Source organism: Cricetulus griseus, chromosome 3 (assembly GCF_003668045.3).
Source record: "Cricetulus griseus strain 17A/GY chromosome 3, alternate assembly CriGri-PICRH-1.0, whole genome shotgun sequence".
Lineage (NCBI taxonomy): Eukaryota > Metazoa > Chordata > Mammalia > Rodentia > Cricetidae > Cricetulus > Cricetulus griseus.
Genome location: NC_048596.1, coordinates 55080592 through 55099190, shown reverse-complemented (window position 1 = coordinate 55099190; position 18599 = coordinate 55080592). Strand labels below are relative to the sequence as shown.

At 52.3% G+C, this 18599-nt stretch overlaps 3 protein-coding genes across 3 annotated transcripts; 1 reads left to right on the top strand and 2 right to left on the bottom strand.

Moving 5' to 3' along the window:
- Window positions 1–736: 736 nt before the first annotated feature.
- Ptprcap (protein tyrosine phosphatase receptor type C associated protein) lies at window positions 737–1677 on the top strand. The gene is made up of 2 exons (XM_035441597.1): window positions 737–743; window positions 896–1677. Exons 1-2 carry the CDS (start codon window positions 737–739, stop codon window positions 1576–1578), a joined length of 690 nt encoding a protein of 229 aa, XP_035297488.1. The 3' UTR covers window positions 1579–1677.
- A 192-nt stretch (window positions 1678–1869) lies between these two features.
- On the bottom strand, window positions 1870–8603 carry Rps6kb2 (ribosomal protein S6 kinase B2). Its single transcript, XM_027408710.2, has 15 exons — window positions 8401–8603; window positions 8094–8134; window positions 7878–7998; window positions 7552–7620; window positions 5869–6016; window positions 4500–4557; window positions 4321–4421; window positions 4102–4192; window positions 3931–4021; window positions 3710–3817; window positions 3101–3163; window positions 2913–2990; window positions 2715–2822; window positions 2511–2623; window positions 1870–2273 (listed from the first exon to the last, which is right to left on the bottom strand). Exons 1-15 carry the CDS (start codon window positions 8476–8478, stop codon window positions 2084–2086), a joined length of 1458 nt encoding a protein of 485 aa, XP_027264511.1. The 5' UTR covers window positions 8479–8603; the 3' UTR covers window positions 1870–2083.
- A 3166-nt stretch (window positions 8604–11769) lies between these two features.
- Carns1 (carnosine synthase 1) lies at window positions 11770–18344 on the bottom strand. The gene is made up of 6 exons (XM_035442057.1): window positions 17857–18344; window positions 17436–17610; window positions 17264–17349; window positions 16343–16574; window positions 15971–16251; window positions 11770–13384 (listed from the first exon to the last, which is right to left on the bottom strand). Exons 1-6 carry the CDS (start codon window positions 18337–18339, stop codon window positions 12158–12160), a joined length of 2484 nt encoding a protein of 827 aa, XP_035297948.1. The 5' UTR covers window positions 18340–18344; the 3' UTR covers window positions 11770–12157.
- Window positions 18345–18599: the final 255 nt, after the last annotated feature.

Sequence of the window (18599 nt, the reverse complement as noted above, 5' to 3'; positions counted from 1 at the left end):
CCTAGAACTAACATGGGTTAGAACCTAGCCCTCACCTCAGAGCTGGGTTCTCTAAAATTCAGGGTAGGTCCTGCAGTACCTCCTCACTCAGTCTAGCCTTACTCCAAGATCCTTGGGTTAGTCTCTCATCTGGTCCCTTCATGAGCTGAGTTTGGGTGTGCTAGGGGAGGCTTGTACCCAGCACCCCTCCCCCAACCCTGCTACCGCCCCCCTCCACCTGCTTTGTTCCAACCGCAGGCTTCCTCTGATAGCTACACATGCTGCCCCAAACTGAGCCATGGCCCTGCACGCCTGAGGCCCTCTGGGGCAGAATGGGGAGCTGAACGGAAACTCTGCAGCTGGGGCAGCCCCATGGTTGGGAGGAGGGGCTTCAAAGACCCCCATCCTAGGACCAGTCAACCTCTGGGTTGGTCTAGATACCTCTGTCATGGGCTCCAGAGAGCCACCTGCCTCTTCGGCCCCTCCACTGCCCAGGCAAGCCATTTTAACCCATCCAACTAATGTCCATTGACATGCCACCATGGTTTTGGGTGCTACCCCCCAAAAAAAATCCCATCACCCAGGAACTTATTCTGGTGGGAAAGGCAGCAGAATATAGTTTATTTTCCCCCTTCTGGTGTGGGATTTGGTGGGAAAAGAGTAATTAAGAGACCTGAGGTTGCTGAGTGGGTGGGCTGAAATCATAGCCTAGTTAGCTGTAGAGGTCTGGTAGGGCCTCATCAGCAAGGCCTAGGCCATGGCAAGTAGGTCGCCTTGAGGCTTCGGGAGAACAGCATCTGAGCCTAGGGACAGCCAGTGCACAGGCTTCAGGCAGCAGCAGGCCAGGGGCAGTGACAAGTGAATTGCAAGGTTGAGTTTAGGTGATCACACTAGGGCAAGGCCTTGACCAAATAAGGGCTGGGGACTTTCTGCTTGACTGTCCCTATTTTGCCTGAGGCAACTGAGGACTGTGTCAGAGATATAGTTGGTTTCACTCCTCCTCCCTACTGTCTTCCACAGGCTCTGCCTGGTATCCTCAGATTTAGGGTGCTGCTAGCCCTGCCAGGGGCCTTGGCCTCTGGGGTAGGCACAGAGGATGGCGCAAGCTCCAGTGCTGTCACTATCATCCTGCTGTTCCTGCTCCTGCTGCTGCTTGTCACTGCCCTGGCCTTGGCCTGGCGTCGCCTCAGCCGTGCCTCCGGGGGCTACTACCACCCAGCTCGCCTGGGTGCTGCTTTGTGGGGCCACACCCGCCGCCTGTTCTGGACCAGCCCTGCAGGCCGCTGGCTTTGGATCCGCACTGAGCTGGGATTCCCAGGGCAGCAGGAGAATGTCATGATGATGGGTGGTGTCCCTGAGGAAGCTGACCCACAGGAAGAGGAGCAGCAGTGTGAAGCAGGAGATGAAGCAAAGCAGGCCCCAGAAACACAGGACACAGACAGTGAAGCGGGCCTGGGCCTCAGCTCTCAAGGTCCTGTGGGCTCCGGCAGCAGCGCTGAGGCACTTCTGAGTGACCTGCATGCCTTTTCAGGCAGCGCAGCCTGGGATGACAGTGCCGGAAAAGCAGGGGGCCAGGGCCTCCATGTCACAGCACTGTAGGAGCCAGCTTGTCCTGTCCATGCCCCAGCCTCTGACTATCTCTCTTTCCATGTTGTCATGATGAAACACAAACCGCCCTGGACCTTCGTCACCCTACCCTCACATGCAGCTTCTCAGACTGCCACCCCGACCATTTCCCCAGAGTGTGACCCCACCACCACAGGCACTGGGCAGACGTTGAAAATAAAACTTCTTAAGTCTTGAGGTCTGTAGCCTTTTAGCATACACACATCCCCTTCTCTCCCAAAATGGGCCACTCTTGTGTCCTGGAGCCCAGCAAAAGCCACTCTGTCATGATTCAGTCCTTTAATTCTATAAGGGCACCGGTGAAGTTCCTTCTGATGGAATGGACACTGGGAACTGTTCTCACTGGCTGCAAGCTGCAGTCCTCCATGTACATGATTTTTGGGCTCAACCACCCCACAAGACACTTTCATCTCCCAAATATACCCAGGTTGGAGGCAGCCAGGTTCTCACAGCTGCCAGGGCGCAGGCCTCTATTCTCTTAGCGCCTTGGGCGCCCTCGGCCCTTCTTGGATTTCTTGGTCCCTGAGGGGGCACGGATGGGAAGAGGGGCAGTGCTTGTGGGTGGTGGTGATGATGGTGGTGGCAGGAGTGGAGGTAGAGATGGCTCCATGGGCTCTGGTGGACCAGGGATGGGCCGGAACCCCTCAAAAGGAGAGAACTTGAGGGGGCTGCAGGAGAAACCAAGGCAGAGTCAGAGCTTCCTAAGCTTAGCCAGGAATACTGGCAGTAGGTCCACAAACTGCCACTTTAGTAGCCCCTGTGACAGACGTACAGGGACTGGGGTCCCACAGTAGGCAGAAGCTTGAGGCTAGCCCTAAAAAAGAGCTTGGCAAGAGTAGTCCAAAGGTACTGGTCTGTGCTAGACAGCCCCGCCCCTGCTACATGCCTGCCCTGCTCCTGAGTACCTGATGGGGGTACGGGGACTGCTGTTAAGGCGCCTGGGGGAACGCAGCTTGGGCTGGAAAGAGAAGCCCTCCTTAATGCTGTCCAGGACAGAAGGTGCCACGTATGTGAAGCCCTGTGGGGAAAGGCCAGGTCAGGTGATGCTTGGCACTTCCAGTCCCTAGCTATAATCCCTGCTCTGGTCCCCATAAACCCCAGGCCCTCACCAGGAAGGCTTGGTTGGCACTCTCACTGAGGGCTGTGTCGTCTGGACTATCTACTGGCGTCTGCCGTGTGAAGCGAGTATCAAACTGGCTCACGTCCTCTTCTGATTGCTGTGGCAAGATCCATGTGGGGAATTTAGGAGGGTCCAAAGTGCAGGGTTTCCATCTGCCATGGGGACAAAAGGACCTCCAGATACTCACCAGACTCGGCCTGAAGGGAGGGTCCACACGTCGGGCCAAGAGGTCATCCCAGTTGATGTGCCGGAAGAAAGGGTGCCTCTGAGGGTGGATGGTTCCCAGGAACACGTCAGTGATTCACCCTGTCGAGCTCCCGGCTGTAGCCCACTTCATCCTCTCACCCCAACTCCTCAGGATAATCCCAGACTCACCTGCACCTCAGCAGCGTCTCCTGGGCCACCCCCAATTCGTTGAATGGGATTCCGCTTCAGAAACTGCCGAAGCAGAGAAGAGGTGAGGGTGGGGAGCAACTGCTGGTGTGTGCCCAGCCTCCAGAATGGGGAGAAGGCAAGCAGAATAAAGGTATGGTATAGGCACTGGGACCTCTGGTATAGGTTCTGCCCATTGAACCCCTCAATACTTTCATAGCTCGGTTGGGTTAAGTGTGCTCTTCATGAAGCCTTGGCAAAGTTCCTGCTCACGGCCATCTCCTTAGAGGGCTTAGGATCTCTGTGGCACTCCCATTCCCTTAAGAGGCTAGTGATGGCCTTTCTGATGGAACAGGGTTAGTTCACAAGAACACCCTGCTGATGAAGACACGGATCCAGGACTGCTCAGTGGCAGTGGTCAGGCTCCCAGAACCCAGGCCTGAACTCAGGGACTTGAACTCCAAAGCCAGTGTTCCTATCATTCCCAAAGGCAAACTGGATGGGAGCCTGGCCTTCCCCAGGGGTTAGAGACAGTCAAGAATATGTACAGAATTGCCGATAGGGCGTAGGGGAAGAGATGGAAACCTGTCCCTGGACAGGGGGGAGCCCCACCTTTTTGGCAAGGTCCCGAGCATCCGGGGTGAGGTAGGGGGGCAGCACCAGCTTCCCTTTCATGATTTTATCCATAGTTTTCTTTCGGTTTTCTGCGGTGAAGGGCGGCTGGAGGAGGCAGAAGGTGAGAGCAGCCTCGGGGGTCTTCCCACCCAGTCCTGCCCCAGCCTAGGGGGGGGGTCTCCCCAACACCCATCCTCCTCCCAAGGAGCTGGACTTGCCGATCCAGTGAGCATGTCGTACATCAGGGCTCCCAGGCTCCACCAGTCCACTGCCCGGTTGTGGCCACTGCGCACTAAAATCTCTGGGGCCCTGGGAGGCAGGTGAACTGTCAGTAAGGGCAAGGCCTCTTCCTTTATTCTCAGACCCTGGGCCAGCCAGGTGTTACTTACATGTATTCAATGGTGCCACAGAAGGTGTGGGTGACAGCTCCCTCATGGATGGACTCTTTACAGAGTCCAAAGTCTGTCAGTTTGATGTGGCCTGAGGAAGATGGTTAAAAGGGATGACATGGGATGAAATATGGCCCAGACCTACTTGTGGGCTCCCCAGCCTGCACTGAAGACCCAAGACAGAGGATGTGTGTGTGAGCATGCATGCAACATGCTCACCCTGGCTGTTGAGCATGATGTTCTCAGGCTTGAGATCCCGGTAGATGATGCCTTGGGAATGGAGATGGCCCAGGGCCAGTGTGATCTCAGCCAGATAGAAGCTGCAGAGACAGGACAAAGTAAAGAAAGGCAGGGCAAAGGTAGGGGTGAAGGCAAGGACAAGCCCCCCAGAGACCCACCATGCTGTGTCTTCCAAGAAGATGCCTTCTCGCTCAAGATGTGTGAAGAGCTCCCCGCCTGTGAGACAAGTACATTCGCATCTGTGCACTCAGGCCCAGCCCTTTTGCTGACTGTCAGTTTCTTCTAGAGAAAAATGGGACTTGTAGATCCCACCCTACCTGCCTCCCAGAGCTGCCGTGGGGACTCAATTCAATCAGCAAACATCTACCGTCGCCTACTCACTCGGTGCCTGGCCCTGTGCTGGCTGAAGCTGGGGCAGAGTTGAGGAGACCCAGCCATTGCCCTCAGGATGCTCAGTCTAATGGGGAGACAGACATGTGCACACTGCTCTAGGATGCCAGGCACAGGGAATTGCTCTGAGAACTTCACCACAGAGCCCCATGGTGGAGGGCACAGGAAGTCAATCTCAACACAATGATGGAAAAAGGGCAGTGAAGGTGTGGCTTTTAGGGTGTTGATATAGTGAAGAGGATGCAGGTAGAAGCTTGTAGGGCTCAGCTGGTATGGGGAAGCAGATAGAAAGACCAGGCCTCAGTCACCCTTGGTAAGCAATGGTGTGACCAAGGCTTTGTTTGGGTAGTTAGAGACGCATGCTCGAGGAAGATGACCTTTTCAATTAGTGGAGGATATACAAGAACCCAGGTGAGCTAAACCCTCAAAATTAGTTTAGAAACAGACCTGCCGGGTGTGCTGGCACACACCTTTAATCCCAGGCAGGGGCAGGGAGTGTCTGTGAGTTCTATGTGATAAATTCCAGGCCAGCCAATGCTATGTATGGAGACCCTGTCTCAAAAAGACAAAACAATAGGTGTAGTGGTGGCACATGCCTTTAATCCCAGCACTCAGCACAAGAGACAGGCAGATCTCCTGAGTTTGAGGATCTGAATTCAAGGTGGATCTCCTGAGTTCAGGGCCAGCATTGTCTACATAGTGAGTTCCAGGCAGGCCGGGGCTACATATAAGCAGACTTTGCCTCAAAACATACAAACAAACAAACCAAACAAACAAAAAACAGACCTTACAGAAACAGTAACTATCCATGAGACTTCCAAGATGAAGAAAGATGCAGCTAGATGGGGACCTGACTGAGTGTCTGGCACACAGGGGACAGGCAGGAAAGGAAAGGTAGAAAAACTGGATGAAATTACCTCTGGATATCTATACAAACTCCCACTATCTCCATATACCCCACAAACACTAGGCACTGGATGGATGTTTGCTGAATGAACAAATGAAGGGACAGACAGATGGACACATGGCCAGGCATGGTGTGTGAGCCTCCTAGCCATCTCTCAGGATTCCCTAAATCCCCAGTGTTCCCCATGCTGGCCCCTGCCACCCTCTACTCAGCCTATCCCAGACACCTACCACTGAGGCACTCCAGGATGAGGTAGAGTTTGCCACATGTCTGGAAAGCATAGGCCAATTCCACAATGAAGGGATGCTTCACAGATTCTAGAATGTTCCGCTCAGCCCGGGTGTGTGCTGTGTCCTTGGCATTGCGTACAATCTTAGCCTAGAGATGCAGGAGTGCGTTAGAAAGGAATGGACCCAGAGTGCTGCCCTTTTCACTCTGTTGTTTTACTGTTTTGCAGAAAGCTCAACCCCACTATTCAACCATGCAAAAGCGGAGCAAGTGTTCTAGTAAGAACAAGGGGAGTTATGACTCTTGTTTCAAAATATATTGAAACACAACTTGGTCACATAAGCATCTAGACTCTAGGTCTGTGTAGACCATGGATGCCCAGTGATATCATCATCCTGTCAGTAACCAACCCACAGAATCAGGGTGCCAATGGTGGAATATGATCACAATGAGACCCTTTTCTAGAGGCTTCTTCAGTCTGCCTGCCACAAGATCTGCAAAGATGATTGAAGGAGTGGGGACAAGGCTCAGAAGTTAAAAAGTACATGCTATGAAAGCATGAAGATCTGAGTTCAAATCCCCAAGTACCCACATAAAAAGCCAAGGATGGCTGTGTGTGCTTGTAACTTCAGGACTGTAGGAGGTGGAGACAAAAGGACCACTGGAACTTGCTGGCCACCAGCCTAGCTCCAGATTTAGTGACAGACCCTGTCACATAAGAACAAGACAGTGTGCCAGGCGGTGTGGCATACACCTTTAATCCTAGCACTTGGGAAGCTGAGGCAGATGGATCTCTGAGTTCAAGGCCAGTCTGGTCTTTGGAATGTTACACAGAGAAACCCTATCTGGGAAAAAGACTGGCTATCCCACACACAATTAAATTAAGATGATTAGAATTTGTGAAAGATCATTAATCAGTTACAGTTAAATACTGCCCCCCCCCCACACACACACAACACCTGTCCTTTTCTTGCTTCTCAGCCATGACCCTTCTGCCATCTTTTGCTACTTGAATTTCTCTGTAATTCTGCTGCTGTGAGCAGTAAACCTTCTCAGGAACTGGTTTATCCTCTCAGTTTCTCAACCTTGACACTTTGTTGTTCAAGACAAGGTATCATTATGTAGCCCAGGCTGTCCTATAACTCAGATCCTTCTCCTGCTTCATCCCTTCAAGTTCTGAGACTATCAAACTCAGCTAAACTTGACACTTCTGACACACTTGAGCCAGACAATTCTTTGCTGTGGGTTCCTGTTTATCTGCATCTCTACCTTCTATTTACTGACTGTCAACAGGACTCCCCTCCCTAATCCTGATAATCAAAACTTGCCAATGTGCCGAAGCAGGCAAGTTGCTCTCATTCAAGAATTACTGCAGGCTGGGCGGTGGCGGCCCACACCTTTAATCCCAGCACTCGGGAGGCAAAGGCAGGCAGATCTCTGTGCATTCAAGGCCAGCCTGGTCTACAGAGTGAGTTCCAGGACAGGCTTCAAAGATACAGAGAAGCCCTGTCTCGAAAAACAAAAACAAAACAAAAAAATTACGGCAAAACAGTATATATGACAATAGATACTAAGCCAGCAAGTACCAAGATAAGGGACCATCTCTGTCACCGCTGCCTTTCCAAAGCCTGGCACAGGTCTCTGTGGATGGCAGCTACTATTTGCTGGCTGAGCAAATGACTCACCTTTCTTAAGACTTTCATTGCATATATTTTGCCCAGGTTGGTGCCTTGCACTTTTCTCACCTGGAACACCTGTAGGGCAGGGAGACAGGGTCATCTTCCCTCACTCATCCTATTTTCAAGGAGCCCCACCCTAAGGCTCTAGTCCCAAAAGACCTAAACTCAGCTCAGGGTGGAGCAGTAAAGATCTCTATCAGATTTTGAGAGGATCTGCCCTCCCCTCCCTCAGGTTTCCAGCTCTGAATTCCATCAGAGGCTCCACATTCATAAGCCTACTGGGTGTGAGCTAGAGCTGAGGTCACCATGAGGGGAAGGGTTGCCTGCCGTACCTTGCCATAGCCCCCCTTGCCCAGCACACTCAGAAGCTCAAAGCAGTGGGGCCCAACGCGTTCAGGGCCCAGGTTCACGCTGTTCTCTGTCAGCTCCACCTCCTCATAGTGTCCCACCGTCCTAAAGACACAGTAAGTTAATGAGGGCAAAGCTCTAGTGTACCAAGTCCCATCCCTTGCTCCGTGCCCCCATCCCCCAGAAAGATCCTCACTCACTCCAGGCCAGCAGCCCTCAACTCGCCAAGGGGACACACCTCCTGTGAGAAACCGAGAGGTAAGAATGGGAGGTGCCAGAATATCTTCTCCCAACCCATACTGAACAGTTTGGTCCAGGGGAAAGGACCAAGGATAGGAGACTGCAGGGATGGAGAAATGTTGGGGAAGATCGGGTCCAGGGACTGGGGCTGGATCTGGGAAAGTTAGGGTTTGCAGGGGTCAGAGCACACTCAGAGCAGGGAGTGCCGTGACTTTAGTTAACCAGGTGGGCTCCCGGGTCCAGTCGCGCCCGGCGGGAAACACTTACCGCAGGGCTGAACTCCGGCTCGCCCTCGCCCTCGCTGCCTTCCTCGGTTTCCAAGTCTAGATCAAACACGGCCGCCATGGCTCCGCCGGCCCCGCGGGCCCCTTGGCCCAGACCTGGCGGAGCTCTGACTGACAGTCCCGGCTTGGGATCTGCGTTATCTCTCCGCGACAGCAGCCGCGAGCTCAGCTGACGCAAAGTTAGCTTCGCCCACTCTCTTTAAAGCCTTTTGCCTGGTGGTGAGGAAAGACTGCTGCAAAGCCTCTCGGGAGTTGTAGTTCTAGAGATCTGGACCACCCATCCTGCAGCCTTCTGAACAGGCTTTACTAGACCGTCTTCCCAATCGGGCTCTCCTGGGTCCGCACCCGAAGGAGCAATGCAGAGCTTCCCCTTTTGGCTCGGGGGCGAGTTCGAGATTGAATGGCAGAGTCACAGGTGCATGCGGGTTTGAGTTTAAATGGCAAATCCTCAGCTCTTCTTGCTGCCGGCAAGTTGTGTCTGTTGACTGTGTTTGGAAAACAGTCGATTGTATTAGAGACATTCCCCACAATCTCCCTGAAGTTCACAGACCCTGCAGGTCTGACATTTGCTGAGTGACTGCTTCGGCTTTGTTGCTAGGCTCCCGTTATGAAAAACTCAGGACACCTAAATATGGGCTTTTACGAACTTACGCATATTAAGTATTCCTGCTGCGCTGGGCGGTGGTGGCGCATGCCTTAATTCCAGCACTTGGGAGGCAGAGGCGGATCTGTGTGAGTTCGAGACCAGCCTGGTCTACAGGAGCTAGTTCCAGGACAGCCTCCAAAGACACAGAGAAACCCTGTCTTGAAAAAACAAAAAACAAAACAAACAAAAAACAAAGTATTCCTGCTGCCTGGTTCAGAATAGGTACTTTAATAGAATTTGTTTGAAAGGCCAGACAGTGCTGGCCTTTAATCCCAGCACTAGGGAGGCCAAGGCAGGTGAATCTCTGAGTTTGAGGCCATCCTGGTCTACAGAGTGAGTCCCAGGACAGCCAGGGCTCACAGTGAAACCCTTACTCAAAACCCGGTGGTGGTGTCAGTACACACTTGTAATTCCAGCACTGGGAGACAGAGGCAGGTTAATCTCAGTGAGTTCGAGGCCAGCCTGGTCTACAGAGTGAGTTCCAGGACAGCCAGAACTATTACACAGAGAAAATTTGGGGGGGGGGGGCGGCACGAGGGGAAGAATATGGTTGAAAAGATAAAGGAGAGCTGTCAAGATGGTCGGGGTTGGGGGACGTAAAATTATTTGGGTTTAGGGCGGAGAGATGGCTCAGCGGTTAAGAGCACTGACTGTTCTTCCAGAGGTCCTGAGTTCAATTCCCAGCAACCACATGGTGGCTCACAACCATCCATTATAAGATCTGGTGCCCTCTTCTGGTGTGCAGATGTACATGGAAGCAGAATGTTGTATACATAATAAATAAAGTCTTATTTAAAAATGCCCTTATCATGATTTAAAAAAAAAAATCACTTGGGTTCTATTTCAGACCAAGCTTGTGATTTGGATTGGAGTCTGTCTGGATGGGCCTTCCTATGGCACAGAAGAGGTTCATTGTGGTACAGGGTGCGAACTCAGATGAACAGAACTCAGGGGTGTCCAGGCAGCAAAGGTTTTACTGTCTGGATGTGACATAGGGTTGTAGTTCAAGCAAAAGAGGTTCTTGAATTTAGGCCTACATGTAGGTATAAGTAGGCCCCTGCCAAAGGTCAGCCCAGGGGCCCAGCCAATAGGGTGTTTTCTCACCTCTCCCTCCCACTTCCCAGATGTACAACTATTGAACTTGGGCAGGGCATTACCCAAAACAAATCTATCCCCCAAAACTTAACTAGTTTACATGCCTTTATTTGGGCTGGCATGACTGGGGAGCTGTCCACAGCTCCTGTGCTGGGTAGAGGCAGGCATTTTCAGAGTAGCTTCCCAGAATGAAGAAGAGGGTATAGACAGAAGTCCTGGGGCCAGGCTAGTTAGGTATGCCAGAGGCTGAGCAATAAAGCGGGTAGAGAACATGTGACTAGTATATAGAGAAAGGTGTCTGAGTGCTGCTAATGAATGAGGGTAAAGAGAAGAGAGGACCTGGCTGCTGAGTGAGCATGTAAAACAGTGAACAGAAAAGGCTGGCCTTTGCATCCTGTCTACATCCACTGATATAGGACCTTGGAGGTGGCCATTTTTCTTCTGAGTCTACTTCCTCATTTGTGGCATGGAGACACTAGTATCTGTCTGGAAGTGTGAAGGACGGTGATTATTCCCACTGCTCATCACAGATCTCTGCTTTTACTGCTCAGACCAATGGACAGAGTGGAGCACTGCTAGGTATTTTCAGCAGGCTATACAACTGTCCTGGGCTTTGCATAAAAACAGGAACACTAATCTCAGTTTTCAAGGGCTTTGTCCAAGGTCAGAAGTCCATGTAGATTCCCTCCTCCTATAGTTGACATGAAGAGATAGACCTGAAGGGGTGCCGGGAGGGCCTGGGCTGGGCATGACAGTGTGGGGAAGAGGCTGCTGTTTGATAGTTTTTTTTTTTTTTTTTTTTTTTTTTTTGGTTTTTCGAGACAGGGTTTCCTCTGTGGCTTTGGAGGCTGTCCTGGAACTAGCTCTTGTAGACCAGGCTGGTCTGGAACTCGCAGAGATCTGCCTGCCTCTGCCTCCCAAGTGCTGGGATTAAAGGCGTGTACCACTAACGCCCAGCTAAAGGCTTTTTCTTTTAGGCCACCAACCAATTCCTAAATCATGACACAGAGACTTATTAGTTATGAATGTCTGCCATGGCTTAGGCTTGTTTCTTGCTAGCTCTTATAACTTAACCTGATTCTCTTCATCTACATTTTTGCCTCGGGCTTTTTACTTTTCCTTCTTTCTTTCTTTCTTTCTTTTTTTCTTTCTTTCTTTCTTTCTGTATCTTACTTGCACTGCTTCTCTTGTCTATCTGACTGGTGGCTGCCTGGCTTCTGGCCCAGGCCTGTTTCTCTCTCTTTCTCCTTCATTCTCTCCTCCCTCTTCTCTCTTGAGCCTAGATCTCTCGTCCTATTTTTTTTTTTTTTTTTTTTTTTTTTTTTTTTTTTTTTTTTTTTTTTTTTGGTTTTTCGAGACAGGGTTTCTCCGTGTAGCTTTGGAGCCTATCCTGGCACTCACTCTGGAGACCAGGCTGGCCTTGAACTCACAGAGATCCGCCTGCCTTTGCCTCTGGAGTGGTGGGATTAAAGGCGTGCGCCACCAAAGCCCGGCCCCCATTTGAATTATTTTTAATTCAAAGCTCCAGGCCAATCAGTCACCTTAGGCAGGCAAGGTGAAACAAATGCAATGCACCTTTACATAATTAAACAAATGCAACACAAACAAATGTAATATCTTTTACATCTTTAACACATCTTTACACCGTTAACAAAGGCCGCAGAGACAGATATAACACAACTTCACATAGTTAAAAGTAATATTATGCAGCATAAACAAATGTAACACATCTTTGTCTAGTTATAATAATATTCCACAACACTAGAGTCCTGGGGACACCTGGGACTAAATGGAGGCTTTGGGGACAGCAAAAGGACCTAGAAACTTTCAGATTCTTGTTTTATGGTCCTTGAGTCCGGAAGACTATGATGTCAAAATGGCTCTACTGCTCTGGTATAGACCTGAGACAGAGGAGTGTGCTGAACTAGGTTTTGGGCAAGGTGATAGAAAGAGGAGCAGGGGAAACAAAGTATCACAACCCCTCCCCCTAGCATCCCTGCTATTTGAAATGAGAGAGGAAATGGACAACTGGGTAGTTAGGCCTGTCAATGCCCAAGCCCTGACAGATGCCCAGCAGGCGGAGACGGGCCTCAGCAAGGCTGGGCCCAGCACAGGCCACATTACAGTAAGGCTCCTCATACTGGCCAGGTATCAGGGCCTCCTCCAGCAGGTTGAGTCGCAATAGACCCTTGTCATGGAGGGCTTGCAGAGTCTCTCGACAGCCAGGGGAACTCAGCAGCTCTATGTGCTGGGACACCAGGCACATGATGCCCACCAAGTAGCCACGGGCACGAGGGTGGGCAGGCAGGGCAGGCTGCAGGCCACAGGCCACCATGGTAGATGCCAGCAGCAAATCCACACCATAGAGCTCCAGGATCCAGTCTCGAAGGTAGAACCCTCCCATTCGAGGGTTGATCTCAATGAGCTTTGGCCCAGCTCCGGTCATCTTGAGCTCCACATTGAAAACGCCATCTAGCAGCCCACAGCCCAGGCAGCAGCGAAAAGCTGCCTGCACCATCTGGGCTTCCTGCTCTGGTGCTAGCCCAGTGGGCATGCAGGCTGCAGTCTCTGTGAAGCCAGGCAGCCTTGTAGGGCCATTATCAGAAACAAAAGCAGCCAGCAACCGTCCACCAAACACCACCAGGTCCACATCATGTTCTGTGCCCTCAACAAATTCCATCAGCAGCATGGCATTGCCCCAGCCCAGCCCAATGCCTGGGTGATCAACTTCACCCTTCAAGTCATGGAGGATTCGGGAAAAGTGCTCATGGCACTGTGGCCCATCCTTCACCAGCTGCACACCCACTGCTCCGGACCCAAATTCCAGTTTCATCACACCTGGCAGGGGTACCTGGTAGATGGCTCTCTCCACATCAGCCTCGCTCTCCAATGGGCAGCAGGTCACAGCATGGAGGGAAGTTGCAGGCCAGGGTGGGCCCTGGCATTGCAACAGGTGTCGTTGGGTACGGCTCTTCTGCTTTGCAAGGCACATGGCAGCTGGGGGACTGCAGGGCAGACCCAGCTCACGGCAGAGCAGAGAAGTAAGCACCAAGCAGTCATCCCAGAAGGAGAAGCAACCATCTAGCTTCAGATTGCGCGCCCGTACCAGCTCAGCCAGCAGCTGTGCGTTCTCCTCATCTCTTCGGTGCTCAGTCACATCAAAGTGGATGAAGGTCTGCACCAGCTGGGATGCAAAGTGGTTGGGGTCTGATTCCACCAGGTGCAGCTGCAGAAACACAAGCAAGCAGGAGGGACATCCGTGTCAGCAGGTGTTGGGCCATGGAAAAGACAGGATGGTGTCCCACAGGGGAGACTGAATCATAAACACCAGGTGCTCAATATATGTGTATTGATGACTTGTTGAATAAATGGGAAGTGCAGAGGTGAGACAGCTACTTTAGCCTGGAGGGGAGGAAAGTCAGAAGGAAAAGCTTCAGGAGGAAAGGGCAGGCTGAGTGTGAGGGGCTGGGTACAAGGAGAAAACACCAGAGGGCTCACTAGGACATGCTCATAGCTTTCCTGCAGGGTTTGGAGACCTGCCATCAATCAGCGTTTGGACTAGAGATGGTGGCTTGGTTATCATTCCTTCCACATGTTCTAACTGTAATGTGATGTGCAGGACTCTCGAGAAGCCCTGTGTCCCCAAAGCCTGTGGCTTGCTGGGGGAAACACAGACACAAGGCAGCTGCTACTCAGGGCAGAAAAAGTAGTCACTTGATTAGGGGAAGGAGGGGGCTGTCTGGAAGGTAACTTGGCACCAGGAGTCTTTCAGTACTTCAACTGGCATACACACTATCAGACAGGAACTGTGATGCCTGGGAATTCCTCAAGGACCATGCATGGTGGGGAAAAAAGGGCAAGGAGGTCACTGTGGTGGACTAGGGCCAGCCTGAGAGAGCCTCGGCTTTCCTATCTGTTTCAATAGGAGTGAGAATGTCTGTTGCCTGGTTAGCTCCAGATCCACAATGTGAATCCCTGCCCTCTTCCAACAGTTGACTTGACTCGAGATTATGAACTGTTCTTTCACCCCTGAACGACCCTATGTGCCAGGCTGCAGGAATTCAGCTCCAAAGAACTTTTCCCAAGGCAGACCTAGACTTTTTACCCAGCGTTCCAGACCTAGGAGCTACAAGGTTTGGCAGTACATGTAATTTAGAAGGATGAAGTAGGAGGATTGTGTTTCAAGAGCCAAGTCTAGGCTACATGGTAAAACCATATCTCAAAAAACCAAAATATTTGTGGAGGGACAGCTCAAGAGAGTAATCCCCTAGCTGGGCAGTGCTGGCACATGACTTTAATCCCAGTACTCAGGAGGCAGAGGCAGGCAGATCTCTCTGAGTTCGAAACCAGTCTGGCCTACAACAGCTAGTTCCAGGACAGGCTCCAAAGCTACACAGAGAAACCCTGTCTCGGAAAAAAAAAAACAAAAAAACAAAAAAACAAAAAAAAAAGAGAGAGTAATCTCCAGCATTTGGAAGGCACAGGCAGGAGAACCTCAGAAAGTTCAAAGCCAGCCTGATTTTTCTATTTAGTTTCAGGCCAGTCTGAGCCACAGAGTAAGACCCTGTCTGAAATAAATAAATAACCACTGAAACAAAAAACATAAAAATAAAATAACATGGGCTGGAGAGATGGCTCAGAGGTTAAGAACACTGACTGTTCTTCCAGAGGTCCTGAGTTCAATTCCCAGCAACCACATGATGGCTCGCAGCCATCCGTTATAAGATCTGGTGCCCTCTTCTGGTGTGCAGACACACATGGAAGCAGAATGTTGTATACATAATAAATAAATAAAATCTTTTTTTAAAAAAGAAAACCTATCAATCTGTAAAAAAAATAAAATAACATGTCTAAAATCCCAGAATATGGAGGTTGAAGTAAGAGGCTCAATCCAAAGCCAGCCTTGGATATAAGGAGTTGGAGGCCATCAAGAGTTATGTGAGAATCTGTCCCAAAGATCCCAAAAATATTGTAGGCTGGAGAGATGGCTCAGCCATTAAGAGCACTTGCTGCTCTTGCAGAGGACCGGAGATCAATGCCTAGCACCCACATCAGGTGTTTCTGGATCTGACCACTCCCTTTTCTGGACTCCATTGACACCTGCACATGGCTGGAAGGATGGCTCAGTAGTGAAGACCACTGGCTGCTCTTCCAGAGGACCAGATTTGATCCTCAGCACCCACATGGGAGCTCACAACTGCTTGTAACTCCTGTTCTAAGGAATCGATGTCCTTTTCTGATCTCTGTGGGCACCAATCATCACTTGGTGCAGACATGCATGCAGGCAAAACACCCGTACACATAAAATACAATAAAATGAAAACTGGGGCTCTAGCTCAGTGATCGAGTGCTTGCTTGCATAGAATATGCAAGACCCTAAACTCAATCCCTAAAACAGGAAGGAAAAACAACTGAGCTTGGTGGCACACGCTTTAATCCCAGCACTAGGGTGGAAGAGGCAGGAGGATCTCTTGAGAGTTTTATGCTGGCTTGATTTACATAGCGAATTCCTGTCAAAATGGGCTATATACGTGAGACCCTTTCTCAAAAACAAAGAAAACAGAGATCTGAGCTCCTCTGCTGACCTGGAGTACCGCTTGCCTCCAGTCCATCCATCCCACCTCCTCTTTTCCTCCTTTGCCCTCTCTGAGGGGCCTTTCACAGCAGCCAGCCTCGCCCCCCCACCCCACCCTCCCGCGAAGAGGCCCCGCCCCCGGAGGGAGGACCTCAGCCTGAAGGACCATCCCCGCCCATTCAGACCCCGCCCCTGCTTCCACCAATCAGACTTCGACTTGGGGCCTGCCCCGCCCACCTTCAGTCCGTAGTCGCGCGCCGCCTCCCACACGAACTTCTTGCTGACACCGCCGGCGCCGATCACCAGCAACTGTTTTCCGTCCATGAGGTGGCGCCCCGAGCGCCGCAGCATGGTCTCTACCAGCGGTGCTGCGGCCGCCTCCTCAACTGAGCGTCCCAGGCGCGGCGCGGCCCACATCCCCTCAAGCGCGCCGCACGCCTCCAAGCACGGGCCACTGTTCAGCTTAAGGACCGCGGGGGTCAGCGTGCGGCCGGTCACTGTGAGAACCAAGTCCACGCCTGGGCCGGGCGAGGATGCACGGGCTGAGCATTCCCCCAACTGGGTCCCCACGCCGCCCAGACCGAGCCTCGCCTCGCCTCCAGTGCTCACCGAGGAAGTCGATGTGCACTTGACGCCCACCACGCTGCTCAACACTCAACCCGGCCTCCAGGGCCAGCACTGCGGCCAACGAGGCTTCAGCTGCTTCTTTGATGCGCTGCCTCAGAAGCGCCACTTGCGCCGCCTCTTCCAGGCCGCACTGGGCCAGCGCCACCCCCAGTGTCCTCGGCAGGGTGTTGTGGTGCCGCAAGAGCCGGTCCCCACGGCCAACGCCGCACACCACCTGACCACAATGCAGCTCAGAAAGGGGCTGGCCCAGGAGGAGCCCTGACAAGGCTCACCTTTCTAAGTATCGACGCCTGAGCATCTGTCCTGCACCAAGATACAGGCCCCACCTTCCCTGAACTCCTAGAACCCCCTTCTTCCATCAAGACTTAAACTGTATAAATCACTCTTCGCTTCACGGACCATGTGGTCCCCAGATCCCTCGGGGTTATGCCGGCTTCCAGGCCCAGCTCGAGGATTCCAAGCATGCTTGCTCCTACCTGCTGTAGACACCCTGGTTTTTCCTAGCCTTAGGCTGTCTCTTGAAGACACTCATCAGCTCCCCTGGAGTTCTGCTGAGTCCCCAGGAGGTCCCCCAAGCCTTCCTGGGTTCCCCAACCTGGAGCCCTTCCTATGGAACTGACCCTAAATTAGTTTCTTCTGCGAGGAGGAGCATGCTGGAAAAGGAAGCAGCCCCCTAGGTTCTGAAAGGGGCGGGGGAGGAGGGTATGAGCACAAGGACCCAGGCTCCTGATATAGAAGGGTTGAAGAGGAAGAAGTGTCAACTTCAGGAGTCCCCTCAGAAATAACCGGAATCCTCCCCTCCCCGCAAAGATCATGTCTTCTGCACCAGGCCCTCATCAGATCAGTGTGGTTGGGCAGAGCTGGGGTGGACAGGGCCATGTCCTAGACCTGAGCCATTCTCACCTTGCTCAGTAGGGGCCTGTCACCCTGAATCCGACACACCACTGCGCAGATACGCACAGCCAGCTCAGGGCCAGGTGCAGGACTGCCTGGGGGAACATGGAGAAGTTGAAGCCCAGAAGAAGTCTAGGAGGCCAATCTCTGCTCCCAATTCCTGACTAGCACAGGTGAAAACCTGGTAAGGGCAGCCGGGCAGGTGGACACATGGCTTCCACAAGGACACTCTCCTCTTCCTCCAGCTTCTCCAGCAATGTCAGCACTGTGTTCACCACTGCAGGCAGCTCCACCCTCAGGTGCAGATGCAATGTTTGCTGTCCCCGCCAGCGCCAGCCACTGAGCCTCACAGCTACCTACAGCAGAAAAGGGAAAGAACCCTCCTTACCACCACGTCATGTGCCTGAAATGTAGGATGCTCATGCCACAGATGCCAGTAAGTAAACTGAGGTAGGAAGGCACAGGGCACTGCTATGGAGAAAAGGGACAGTGGTAGAGCTAAGCATTTGGGATCATTTCCCAGCAGGATGTAGTAATTATAACATGGGTTCCTCCTTTGGGTACCCACAAAGACCTCAGTGCAGAGAGGGACCTGTTGTTACCTGTGATGCATCACCCAAGGCCTCGGAGTGCACAAAGGCCTCTACTTCCTCTTTCACCAGTGTTTCCTGGCCCTCCTTCCCACTCAGCTCCACCAGCCGTAGTCCAGGGCTGGCATCCCCTCCCCGAAGCAGCCCTGGAGGCCTATAAGTGAAAGCCAGGGTAGCTGGCACAGCCACACCACTCTGCTGGGACAGCCACCACCTCATCAACAGCCGGTCCTCCAGCAGTCGTGCCAGCTCTGCTGAGGCTCCTGTGGGGCAAGTGAGGTTCCGAGCCAGCTCTGCTGCCTCCCTGCCATGGACAGATTCTGGCCCCAGGCCCGCCAGGAAGTAGGTGGCATGCCGAGGGGGAACAAAATCATCCAGGAATGTCAGGCCCCCTGGATAGAAGCTCACAGCCTTGGAGACCAACAGGGACGCCTCACCCTCTTGGCCTGAAGCTGCCACCTTCATCAGCCAGGCAGGGGACAGGCAAAGGAGCATGTTTCCTGTGGGCAAAGGGAAGAAAGTGGCTGGCCAGGGAATGCTCAAGTGGTGCCAGCTCCCTCCACCTCCAGGCCAGGCTTCTGTGTCATGGGGGTCAGTGACTCCCAGAACCCACCCCTACTCGGAGCAGCTGGTCCTGTGGAATGCAGGCAATTGCCAAGGTTGGTGGGTATTTTGGGAAATGGCTGGGCTAGGGCAGGGCTGCCCTTTCTGTAGGAGAGGGTAGGGAACTTGGGCACACACTCACCAGGGCTCTG